Genomic DNA, 13539 nt, shown 5'->3' with positions numbered 1-13539 from the left:
TGCTAACTTAATAAAACAGAAATAAGCTAACAGATAAAAATCTGTTTTGCAGAATTCAAAATTTAGGAATGCAGATGCAGTTCAAAAGTTTCTGTACATCTTCCAACTTAGTTACCACATCCGGCAATTATACAGAACTTGCTTGTCCCATCTGGCTGGTTTCTCAATACATAGAGTAACAGATACCACTAAACAAAAGATGAAGAGCTAAAGAGAAATACTATAAATATATTGCAACATAGGACAGAAATTTTAGCTTATGGAGAAAGTATTTCCTTAAAGTGGTGGTTATTTTTCAGTCAAATCCCTATGGCAAGTGTATTATTTTATTTTACACTGAAATTATATATAGGGAGAACTGTAAGCCAAACTGCAGTACAGTATATTTGGAAAACATTTTTAGATAAACTTTTGTTCTTTTCTTTTGGGGAGAAAATGTGATAAAAAATCTTTTGTTATATTGTGTACTCTATAACATAAAAGAAACAAGGCAAAATCTTCAGTTTAGTCTGCTAAAATAATAATTCTCATCAGAATAAGCCAGATTAATATAACTGAACAGATTAAGAATGGATATGATGTAAAGCCTAAGTTATTGCATGCATATCCCTATGCACCTCATACTGAAAAACTTAATATGGAATCTAGTTCCCTTACAATTACATAGTCTTGCTAATAACTGAACTCTTTGAAAGTTAATTATATGCTATGGTTTTCCACCTTTTTACCTTGATGGACACAATTCAAATGTTGAGAACATAACATGGATGTTTCCATAAATCACTGGTACTCTTGAGAAAGAGATCTATCTCTCCATTCACAATAGTCACAAATGATGATTGGCTTACCAGTGTTTGATCCTCCACAGAATGTTCTCTATCATCCTTGCTAGTCTTTATCTTTATCGTAAGTCTTTCCACATTGTCAAAGAAAACAATTACCTGCAACAACCTTTCCCCCCCCAGAGTCAGGCATTGTAGGAGTTAAAATGAGGCTGAAGAGTTGGCAAAGATTTACAGTATTCCAGTCCCAGTTGCTTAAAGGAACAGCAGAGAACCCGATAGGTCCACAGGTACCAATTGGAGGGACTCTAGTTTAGATTATTTTTTAACAAGTTATTAAGCAACATATACACTTTTTTGAGAGGAACCGTATAAATCCAGAAATAGAAGAAATTCACAAAAGCTTCAGTATGAATTTTAAGAGCTATTTGTTCAAAACAAAGTCTTGAAAAGTTGTACCATTTTATTATATATTCTAGTTGGAGGAAGTTTGAATTCTGTTTTGTAGAGATCAATATTATCCTTACCAATCTTGTCCAGTTCCAGAGCACTATATTCTACTCCCAGAGAATGAAAGAGATCTTTCACCTGTAAAAAATAAAGTCTGATAAGAAAATAAGAAAAGTCATAAAACCAGTATTTCTGTTCCTCTTGGAACAATGCTGCTTTAGGTTAAACAAGCATTTGAAATAAACAAATTATTGCTTAGTAATGGCTGCCTACAGTATTGCTTAAAATATATTGTATATAGGGATGCCAATTTTGATCTTTGTATATTTTTAGTACAAAAAATCATTAACTTGTTTTTTAAATACACATAACCATTAGAAAGTGTGGGGAAAATGCTCACTTAAATAAGGAACCAAAGCATTTGGAAACAGATGGAATAAAGTATCTTTTATCCTCAGGTACAACTACAGTGGTCACTGGGCTCTTGCCAGAAGAATGCAGGAGACCCCTGAGTTACAGGTTATACACCTTCTAGAAATGATACATAAGACTTACAAAAGCATGGTAAATTATAACAAAACCTTTACTACAGGAATGAGAGATCTGATAACAATATGGGGCAATCTTACTACAGAATGAGCTAACTCAGGGGTAGGCAACCTTGGCTCTTTTATGACTTGTGGACTTCAACTCCCAGAATTCCTGAGCCAGCATGGCAACCTCTTCCTTTCTCCTCAGCATGGCTGACTCAGGAATTCTGGGAGTTGAAGTTCACGAGTCATAAAAGAGTCAAGGTTGCCTACCCCTGAGCTAACTCAATTCTTCTGAGCTTGCATTGTTTTTCTAAGGAAACTCCAAATCCACCCGTTTTACTGATATTAGCAACTTCTAACATGAACAGTGTCCCTTTTTTTTTGTACCCACAGAATATTTGCCCCCTACTGCAGTTTAAGGCCACATTCAAACATAATATTCTGTTACATCATCTTGCAGTCATCTATATACTGCTAAAACTCTCTTGTCTGTTTGCAACCTTTAATTAATTCAAATTGTGCATCACAGCACAACAGTTTTCGAATCAAGTTACCTCAAACCTGCTATCTTAAAGATTACCGTATATACTTGAGTATAAGCCGAATTTTTCAGCCCACTTTTTGGGCTGAAAAATTCCACTTCGGCTTATACTCCAGTCAACAAAAAAACTTACCGAGGACTTGTGCGCGGCCGAGGCTTTGGTGCTTCCGGGATCGCCCGCACCTCTCCCAAGCCACCGCCGTCCGAGACCTGCCGAAGTTTGGGGAGGTTTGGGGAGGTGCGCGCGCACCTCCCCAAACCTCCCCAAACGTCGGCAGGTCTCCGGAGCTCCCCGCCTTGCCTGCCTGCTTCTTTCCGCAGCGGAAAGAAGCAGGCAGGCAGGGCGCGGAGGAACGGAGACTTGCCGACGTTTGGGGAGGTTTGGGCGCCTCCCCAAACCTCGGCAGGTCTCCGTTCCTCCGCGCAGACCTGCCGACGTTTGGGGAGGTTTGGGCGCCTCCCCAAACCTCCCCAAACCTCGGCAGGTCTCCGTTCCTCCTGCCGACCTTTGGGGAGGTTTGGGCGCCTCCCCAAACCTCCCCAAACCTCGGCAGGTCTCCGTTCCTCCTGCCGACCTTTGGGGAGGTTTGGGCGCCTCCCCAAACCTCCCCAAACCTCGGCAGGTCTCCGTTCCTCCTGCCGACCTTTGGGGAGGTTTGGGCGCCTCCCCAAACCTCGGCAGGTCTCCGTTCCTCCGCGCAGACCTGCCGACGTTTGGGGAGGTTTGGGCGCCTCCCCAAACCTCCCCAAACCTCGGCAGGTCTCCGTTCCTCCTGCCGACGTTTGGGGAGGTTTGGGCGCCTCCCCAAACCTCGGCAGGTCTCCGTTCCTCCGCGCAGACCTGCCGACGTTTGGGGAGGTTTGGGCGCCTCCCCAAACCTCCCCAAACCTCGGCAGGTCTCCGTTCCTGTTTGGGGAGGTTTGGGCGCCTCCCCAAACCTCCCCAAACCTCGGCAGGTCTCCGTTCCTCCGCGCAGACCTGCCGACGTTTGGGGAGGTTTGGGCGCCTCCCCAAACCTCCCCAAACCTCGGCAGGTCTCCGTTCTTCCTGCCGACCTTTGGGGAGGTTTGGGCGCCTCCCCAAACCTCGGCAGGTCTCCGTTCCTCCGCGCAGACCTGCCGACGTTTGGGGAGGTTTGGGCGCCTCCCCAAACCTCCCCAAACCTCGGCAGGTCTCCGTTCCTGTTTGGGGAGGTTTGGGCGCCTCCCCAAACCTCGGCAGGTCTCCGTTCCTCCGCGCAGACCTGCCGACCTTTGGGGAGGTTTGGGCGCCTCCCCAAACGTCCCCAAACCTCGGCAGGTCTCCGTTCCTGTTTGGGGAGGTTTGGGCGCCTCCCCAAACCTCGGCAGGTCTCCGTTCCTCCGCGCAGACCTGCCGACCTTTGGGGAGGTTTGGGCGCCTCCCCAAACCTCCCCAAACCTCGGCAGGTCTCCGTTCTTCCTGCCGACCTTTGGGGAGGTTTGGGCGCCTCCCCAAACCTCGGCAGGTCTCCGTTCCTGTTTGGGGAGGTTTGGGCGCCTCCCCAAACCTCCCCAAACCTCGGCAGGTCTCCGTTCCTCCGCGCAGACCTGCCGACGTTTGGGGAGGTTTGGGCGCCTCCCCAAACCTCCCCAAACCTCGGCAGGTCTCCGTTCCTCCGCGCAGACCTGCCGACGTTTGGGGAGGTTTGGGCGCCTCCCCAAACCTCCCCAAACCTCGGCAGGTCTCCGTTCCTGTTTGGGGAGGTCTGGGCGCCTCCCCAAACCTCCCCAAACCTCGGCAGGTCTCCGTTCCTCCGCGCAGACCTGCCGACCTTTGGGGAGGTTTGGGCGCCTCCCCAAACGTCCCCAAACCTCGGCAGGTCTCCGTTCCTGTTTGGGGAGGTTTGGGCGCCTCCCCAAACCTCCCCAAACCTCGGCAGGTCTCCGTTCCTCCGCGCAGACCTGCCGACCTTTGGGGAGGTTTGGGCACCTCCCCAAACCTCGGCAGGTCTCCGTTCCTGTTTGGGGAGGTTTGGGCGCCTCCCCAAACCTCCCCAAAGGTCGGCAGGTCTCCGTTCCTCCGCGCAGACCTGCCGACGTTTGGGGAGGTTTGGGCGCCTCCCCAAACCTCCCCAAACCTCGGCAGGTCTCCGTTCCTCTTTGGGGAGGTTTGGGCGCCTCCCCAAACCTCCCCAAACCTCGGCAGGTCTCCGTTCCTCCGCGCAGACCTGCCGACCTTTGGGGAGGTTTGGGCGCCTCCCCAAACCTCCCCAAACCTCGGCAGGTATCCGTTCTTCCTGCCGACCTTTGGGGAGGTTTGGGCGCCTCCCCAAACCTCCCCAAACGTCGGCAGGTCTGCGCGGAGGAACGGAGACCTGCCGAGGTTTGGGGAGGTTTGGGGAGGCGCCCAAACCTCCCCAAACAGGAACGGAGACCTGCCGAGGTTTGGGGAGGTTTGGGGAGGCGCCCAAACCTCCCCAAAGGTCGGCAGGTCTGCGCGGAGGAACGGAGACCTGCCGAGGTTTGGGGAGGCGCCCAAACCTCCCCAAACAGGAACGGAGACCTGCCGAGGTTTGGGGAGGTTTGGGGAGGCGCCCAAACCTCCCCAAAGGTCGGCAGGTCTGCGCGGAGGAACGGAGACCTGCCGAGGTTTGGGGAGGCGCCCAAACCTCCCCAAACAGGAACGGAGACCTGCCGAGGTTTGGGGAGGTTTGGGGAGGCGCCCAAGCCTCCCCAAACGTCGGCAGGTCTGCGCGGAGGAACGGAGACCTGCCGAGGTTTGGGGAGGCGCCCAAACCTCCCCAAAGGTCGGCAGGAAGAACGGAGACCTGCCGAGGTTTGGGGAGGTTTGGGGAGGCGCCCAAACCTCCCCAAAGGTCGGCAGGTCTGCGCGGAGGAACGGAGACCTGCCGAGGTTTGGGGAGGCGCCCAAACCTCCCCAAAGGTCGGCAGGAGGAACGGAGACCTGCCGAGGTTTGGGGAGGTTTGGGGAGGCGCCCAAACCTCCCCAAAGGTCGGCAGGAGGAACGGAGACCTGCCGAGGTTTGGGGAGGCGCCCAAACCTCCCCAAAGGTCGGCAGGTCTGCGCGGAGGAACGGAGACCTGCCGAGGTTTGGGGAGGTGCCCAAACCTCCCCAAAGGTCGGCAGGAGGAACGGAGACCTGCCGAGGTTTGGGGAGGTTTGGGGAGGCGCCCAAACCTCCCCAAAGGTCGGCAGGAGGAACGGAGACCTGCCGAGGTTTGGGGAGGTTTGGGGAGGCGCCCAAACCTCCCCAAAGGTCGGCAGGTCTGCGCGGAGGAACGGAGACCTGCAGAGGTTTGGGGAGGTTTGGGGAGGCGCCCAAACCTCCCCAAAGGTCGGCAGGAGGAACGGAGACCTGCCGAGGTTTGGGGAGGTTTGGGGAGGCGCCCAAACCTCCCCAAAGGTCGGCAGGAGGAACGGAGACCTGCCGAGGTTTGGGGAGGTTTGGGGAGGCGCCCAAACCTCCCCAAAGGTCGGCAGGAGGAACGGAGACCTGCCGAGGTTTGGGGAGGCGCCCAAACCTCCCCAAAGGTCGGCAGGAGGAACGGAGACCTGCCGAGGTTTGGGGAGGCGCCCAAACCTCCCCAAAGGTCGGCAGGAGGAACGGAGACCTGCCGAGGTTTGGGGAGGCGCCCAAACCTCCCCAAAGGTCGGCAGGTCTGCGCGGAGGAACGGAGACCTGCAGAGGTTTGGGGAGGCGCCCAAACCTCCCCAAAGGTCGGCAGGTCTGCGCGGAGGAACGGAGACCTGCAGAGGTTTGGGGAGGCGCCCAAACCTCCCCAAAGGTCGGCAGGAGGAACGGAGACCTGCCGAGGTTTGGGGAGGTTTGGGGAGGCGCCCAAACCTCCCCAAAGGTCGGCAGGAGGAACGGAGACCTGCCGAGGTTTGGGGAGGTTTGGGGAGGCGCCCAAACCTCCCCAAAGGTCGGCAGGAGGAACGGAGACCTGCCGAGGTTTGGGGAGGTTTGGGGAGGCGCCCAAACCTCCCCAAAGGTCGGCAGGAGGAACGGAGACCTGCCGACGTTTGGGGAGGTTTGGGGAGGCGCCCAAACCTCCCCAAAGGTCGGCAGGAGGAACGGAGACCTGCCGACGTTTGGGGAGGTTTGGGGAGGTGCGCGCGATCCTGGAAGCACCGAAGCCTCGGCCGCGCGCAAGTCCTCGGTAAGCTCCGGGCGGTCACTTGCTTCGCGTCTCCTGAGGGAAGGGGGGGGCGACTGGAGCGGGCATGTTTCCTCGCCTGCTGGGCGCCGCGATTTGCCCGGGTAACGCGCGCGCCCCGAATGGCAGCGTGGAGCGAGGAAGCGGACAGCCAGGGCTTCCCCGAGAGCCGCGGCCACACAGGGTATTCCTGTGTATTCAGGCTTGCAAAATGGCGGCAGAGGCTTGCAGAACGGCGGATCGGCTTATACTCGAGTCAATAACTTTTTCCAGTTTTTGGGGGTGAAATTGGGGGTCTCGGCTTATACTCGAGTCGGCTTATACTCAAGTATATACGGTATGTACAAAAACAGAAACACATTACTCCTTTGTAATTTAAATTCCAAGGATCTTCACCCCAGGTGTATTTGCAAAGTTGTGGTCGCTACAGTATCATCATAGCTGTGGTCACATGATTGTGATTTCCAGCACTCCCTGCCAGTTTCCCATAAGCAAAATCAAGGAGGAATTGGACTAAGGATAGAAACTACTATGTGGGAGAACGGCATGTTTACCAAGTGCGGCTTTCTAAAGCAGGGGTGTCAAACTGCCGGCCCACAGGCCGGATGCGTGACGCGACGTCACATGACGCCGCAAGTTTGACACGTGTTTTAGAGGGACAAGAGAATTAAGGGGAAAAGAATATTGTGGATGTTCTAGCTGTGGGAGTTTGCCACTAAGTTCTAATTAGTCTTTGCTTAGTTCTAAAATGAAATTAGTAATTACTTTACACATAGCAACAGCTTATTAAAGACATTATACAACTATTCCAGATAAAAAGATAGCTAATCTCAGAATGGTAGAGCAATCTGGCCATAAAACAGTTTGCTACATTCCATCTTCCTCCTGAAGTCAGAAGGAAGGTGAAACTTAAGTTCTATATGATATAGCTAAATGTCACTTGTATCATTATCTGAAGCAAGCAATCTCAAAGAAATCAATACTTTCTTATCTTGGATGTGCCTCATATAAAAGAACTGACTGGTTGACAAGAATATTTTTGCATGCTGTCTTTTGTCTGATCAATCCAAAGATTAAGTAAAGTTCTGCAAATCTTTCTAATTTTAAAGAAATAATTGTTTTAGGTAAAACAGAAATTAAAAGCTTTCGTTGTTTCAGTGTGTAAAAATACCTTAATGGTAACATATATTAAAACAGAAAACCTATGATGTCAATCTATAAATTTGCTTTTCCATCTATGACCACTTCAGAAATAAGCAATACAGGAAGTCCTTGGGATACAACCAGAAATCGTTCAAAGTAAGGTGATGGTGGCTCTAAATAATAACTGTCCATGTTCCACAGTTCCCATCTGCCCATAGCTCTCATTCACCAGCCTGCTTGTCTGGGACTCCCACCTCTTCCCACATCACAGCCATATGTGGTCCTCACTTAACAACCTGCATGGTACTGAGGTTACAGTAGCAACTGGGAATGCCATCACTAAGCGATGCAGTCATGTGACATCATGCAGTTCAGGTTCCAATTTCTGTGTTAGCCCAAGGGCTAATAACTATAGGCAGCAATTTGACACTTGAAAATACTGAAAGCTTTTGAGAGATGCAGAAAATTAAATTTGCAATTTAAATTACTAGAAATAACGTACATTGAATACAAGCACAACCGTTCAGTAATTTAATAGGCAGAAAATGAGAACACAACCCTTTATTTAAAAAAAAATTCTTTAAAATAGGACTAAATGTGTTATTAGGTACTCTGAAGGTATGGAAAGAGAATAAATTAACTGAAGCTTGGTGTTTTATGTAGTGAACCTTATTTACCACCTCCATTTTCAGAGTGCCATTTACTGTGTAAAATGTGTCTGCTTTAAACACTTAAACATTTCTTAAACGTACAGCCTTAGGGTAGCAGCTCTTTTAATTTACATTAATTGCTAATATGACTTTTTCTGTCTTGTACAGGTACTCTCTGGATAATTTCCAAAGGTCTACTCTAGTGGGTAATAGCAATTCCTTCTGCTAATATGACCAAGAGTTTTAACTGTGTTTTTTGGGGGGGTGGGGGGAAGAGGGAGTAGAACCCAATGGCTTTAGTGCAGTTTAAAGAATAATTTAAAATAATTTAACTTTTTGAACATTTTATTCATCCAAGTATCAATCCAAGTCCCCATCATCCAGGGCTGCAAGTGGATCAGTAACTATCATCCACAACTCCTCCCTTCACAGGTACATCTCCATTTTCTGACACCAGGAGAGGTAGTTTGTCTCATTCAGATGAGATACTATGAAACCTTCTCCCATTACGCTGATGGAGTCCATGTTGCCTGCTACCACCACAAACCTTAACTCCTCTGGCTCTGGGTCAAGCTCTCACTGGGTTTCTCCTCTCTCTAGGCCCATAACCTGTCAGAGTGTGCACAAACTTATTGCACTGAGATAACCCAGGAGTGAACACAGTAAACAGTGGTTTGTATTAAATAGTGGATTCTCTTACACTAGCTACAATATTGTACAACAGGAACAATATACATACATGTGCTAACTCAGCAGGATCCAACAAACCACAATTACAGCAGGAGAAGGAGGTGAGAGAACACATCAGCAGAGTCTTCCCTTTATAGAAATGCTCTTAAAGAGACACAAACCCTGCTGAGTCAGTCTCATCATTACATCTTACATCTTACATTACATAAGCTGGTTAGCTATTAAATCAATATCTTGACACTATTCCACATATGAGAAAGGAAGTTTCATGAATATTACCCATCAAATATAAAGATTGCTATTTCCTCTGTAGCATTCTGAATTTTTTTTCTGCAGGATTATGGGTCCGTCCAGAATAATGTGGATAGTAAAAAAAAGAGAATATTGAAAATGGGTTTCTTTCCCTGCTTTTGAATCCCAGTTCTTTTATTTATTTATTTTATTTTATTACATTTATATACCGCCCTTTCCCGAAGGACTCAGGGCGGTTTACAGGGTAATTAAAACCTGCAGATAACATTTCTGTAAAGCAAATGGGCTTTGTACACACCAAAGCATACAAATAACAGAGGAAATTCAGCAAAGCAACAGTATTGCTTCCAATTTGTGGCTTAGGTGATATTTAACTTAAAATATAGCTAGAAGCCACATACTATAATTTATATCAAGCACAAGAGTATAATTTGATTTAATTCCGTAGCAGAATCAGAAGGTTAGGTTTTTAAGTAGCCTAATGCTAAAAGATTAGTACCTAAACTATTTGCTAAACCAGTTCCAGAGATAAAATATGGGGAGATATTCACCACTTGGGACTAGGAAACTCTACCATTTTTTTGCCAGCACACTATACATTACAAACAATGTCAACTGTGGTACAAGTAAGTAAGGCACACATTACTATAGTAAACTGAAGAGTAGGAGAGAGAGTGTGTCTATGGTTTCATCTCCATACCTAGAGACACTTTCTATTTTATGGGAGATGTTATTAGTCAAGGAAAACTGCAAACTAAGCATGTTGATAAACAGCTAAAGGAGATGGGGCAAAAGTATTGGTAGCAAGGGGAAAAAGATGAAATTGTGGGAAACCAGAATATTTGAAAATCCACTATCAGATATAGAAAGGCAGTTAACTGAAAAACAGACAGGAAAAGTTCAAATGTATTTTTTTTTCTTCCTGTGCCAAAACACTATTGCTGGCTGAAAGAAATGGAAGCAACTGAAGGCTTTGATTGTATTGAAGACGTCTCTTGTTGAGATCACTCTGGGTATACATGATTTGATGAGTTCTATTAATATCTTGAGGGCACCTTCCATTTCTGTACTTTTGGTCAGAATTTATCTTTGTAAGAACTGGGAAGATCCATGAGACTTAAGTGTTGATTATAATTCACATCAATACTTACTCTGCTCACATGGTGATTTGAAAGTTGATTGGAAATTACTTTAGTGGAAATAGTTAAGATGGACAACGACAACTCAAGAATCTGGAAAAGATTGCAATATACAGCAGCTCTGAGTCTAGCTGCCAATCTGTTCACTGCAGGAAATATAATCATCTCTGTCTCTCTCTATCTCCTCCTCCCCCCCACCACAGAGAAAGCAGCAATTCAATATAATTTAAGTACAGCTGCTTTTCTCTGTTTTTCTATTATTATCCAGTGCTGCATATACAGAATTGTACCATAATCATTCATGACCATACCTATTTTTGAAGATGTTATAAATACCCCTTCTTCTGGATTATGAAAAACATGAAGATAACAAAAAAAATAGAACCATAAAAACAATTAAACTTTCTTAAGTAGATTTCACAGAACTATACAAGAATGAGCTTAACATACCTGATAATCACAATGAGGTGGTCACTGACATCGAGCCAGACATCCTAGAATGTGAAGTGAAGTGGGCCTTAGAAAAGCTGAGCAACAGCAAAGCTAGTGGAGGTGACAGTATTCCAGCTGAGCTATTCAAAATCTTAAAAGATGATGCAGTAAAAGTGCTACACTCAATTTGCCAGCAAATTTGGAAAACTCAACAGTGGCTACAGGATTGGAAAAGATCAGTTTACATTCCAATTCCAAAGAAAGGCAGTGCCAAAGAATGTTCAAACTATCGCACCATTGCACTCATTTCACATGCTAGTAAAGTTATGCTTAAAATCCTACAAGCTAGACTCCAGCAGTATGTGGATCGAGAACTACCAGAAGTACAGGCAGGATTTTGAAGAGGCAGAGGAACTAGAGATCAAATTGCCAACATACATTGGATCATGGAGAAAGCTAGAGAGTTCTAGAAAAACATCTACTTTTGCTTCATTGACTATGCTAAAGCCTTTGATTGTGTGGATCATAACAAACTGTGGCAAGTTCTTAAAGAGACGGGCATACCATACCATCTTATTTGTATCTTGAGAAACCTATATGTGGGCCAAGAAGCAACAGTGAGAACTGGACACGGAACCACTGACTGGTTCAAAATTGGGAAAGGAGTCCGGCAAGGCTGTATACTGTCACCCTGCCTATTTAACTTATATGCAGAGCACATCATGAGAAAGGCAGGGCTAGATGAATCAAAAGTTGGAATTAAGATTGCCGGAAGAAATATCAACAACCTAAGATATGCAGATGATACCACTCTAATGGCAGAAAGTGAAGAAGAACTAAAGAGCCTCGTGTTGCGGGTGAAGAAGGAGAGTGCAAAACTTGGGTTGAAACTTAACATTAAGAAAACCAAGATCATGGCATCTGGCCCTCTCAATTCCTGGCAAATAGATGGGGAAGAAATGGAGGTAGTGACAGATTTTATTTTCCTGGGCTCCAAGATCACTGCAGATGGGGACTGTAGCCAAGAAATTAAAAGACGCTTGCTCCTGGGGAGGAAAGCCATGGCAAATCTAGACAACACACTAAAAAGCAGAGACATCACCCTGTCAACAAAAGTTCGTATAGTCAAGGCTATGGTCTTCCCAGTTGCAATGTATGGCAGTGAAAGTTGGACCATAAGAAAGGCTGAGCGCCAAAGAATTGAAGCCTTTGAACTATGGTGCTGGAGAAGACTCCTGCGAGTTCCTTGGACTGCAAGGCGATCAAACCGCTCAGTCCTAGAGGAGATCAACCCTGACTGCTCTTTAGAAGGCCAGATCCTGAAGCTAAAACTCAAATACTTTAGCCACCTAATGAGAAGGAAGGACTCACTGGAGAAGAGCCTAATGCTGGGAAAGATTGAGGGCAATAGAAGAACGGAATGACAGAGAATGAGGTGGCTGGATGGAGTCACTGAAGCAGTAGGCGTGAGCTTAAATGGACTCCAGAAGATGGTAGAGGACAGGAAGGCCTGGAGGAACGTTGTCCATAGGGTTGCGATGGGTCGGACACGACTTCGCAGCTAACAACAACAACAACACATGCTTATCTATTCAGAAGTACATTTAACTGATTTGGTTTGAAACTTTCAGGAACATTTGTAAAGTAATAATGTAACCCCCTATTTTTTAGTACTAGGCCAAATAAACATTTTGAATTGATTCTTAATCCAATCAAGCCATCAGAAACAAACTCCACTTTAAAGGTTTTTTTAAATGTCATTAGTAAATGAATAAGGAAGAACTAATGGGAGAATCTTTTTAATTGCATGCAAATAAGATTCAGTGAAATCCTATCTAGGAAGAATTTCTCAATTCATACTGTTAATATTAGCAAAAAGTCCACATCTCTCTATTTTGACTCAGGAAACACCTACATATCCTGAAATCCTTGAGTATAGCCTCTAAAGGTCCTCCCAAAATTATTTCACAACGATGAGATTAACTGTAGTTGTTTTAATTTGTACTTATTTATATTTAGATTTTGATCTGGTTCCACCTGCAGTTTAAATGCAGCCATTCAGAAGTGAAGCATGAAAAACTCTGTGCCCTTTTGATGTATTTATACTTTCTTAAACCTAAGATTTTTCATATTCAGTATAATTTCTTCCCTATATTGCCTTTTGATTTTACATTTCTATAACATATGAAACTATAAATTACAGTTTTTTCCTTGTATAATTTCATTCTCTTTATCCAACTCATATTTTCTACTTATTTAGAGATAATTCTAGCCAATGCTTATTCACATTTGGTCCTGTTAAGTATATCATGATGGTATTTTATTACCACAGAGTTGAATTTCTACCATGACTCATTATATTGTCTTCCTAGCCCCACAATGATACCCAACACAGAGTGCAACACATTAGTGAGAGTTGTACAAGACAAATTGTTGTATAAGCAGTGTTACTCAATAACAAGCTGTTTCTTCATGATTTCCTGCATTTCTTTTATATAGAGTATTAGTTTACAAAATTAGCCTTAATTAAAGCCTGTGTGGCAACAAATAAACAATTAACTACTGCTGTTACAATTGATTCTATTTCCATGAAGAAAATCTATATCCCAACAACCTGAACGTAGGAGTTCAGAAATGACACACTAAAGGAATAAAAATTAAAATTATACAATATTTTATGCAAGAAGGCAAATTATACATGTCCCAGGATATTGTTGCAGGATCCAACCTGGGTTGGTCACCAGGACCAGTAGTTTAGTCTTCTGAGCTTTTGGACTTGTGCCGCAG

At 45.9% G+C, this 13539-nt stretch overlaps 1 protein-coding gene across 2 annotated transcripts in view; it reads right to left on the bottom strand.

Moving 5' to 3' along the window:
* The window catches only part of TXNRD3 (thioredoxin reductase 3), a 40588-nt gene that overhangs the window by 25321 nt on the left and 1728 nt on the right, over positions 1 to 13539 (bottom strand). Inside the window, exons 1-2 of one of the 2 annotated variants that reach the window (XM_081320741.1) lie at positions 10333 to 10781; positions 1310 to 1370 (exon numbers count right to left, since the gene is read on the bottom strand). In XM_081320741.1, the coding sequence (XP_081176867.1) occupies positions 1310 to 1370; positions 10333 to 10485 (214 nt within the window). In that variant the 5' untranslated portion in view covers positions 10486 to 10781. Of the gene's footprint in view, positions 1 to 1309; positions 1371 to 10332; positions 10782 to 13539 lie in introns of those variants that run through there. The other variant, XM_081320742.1, reaches the window with a different exon arrangement.

Source organism: Vipera berus (genome assembly GCF_964194415.1).
Source record: "Vipera berus genome assembly, chromosome: 2".
NCBI lineage: Eukaryota > Metazoa > Chordata > Lepidosauria > Squamata > Viperidae > Vipera > Vipera berus.
Note: the sequence above shows the minus strand (reverse complement) of the source record. Positions and strands in the feature narration are given on the sequence as shown.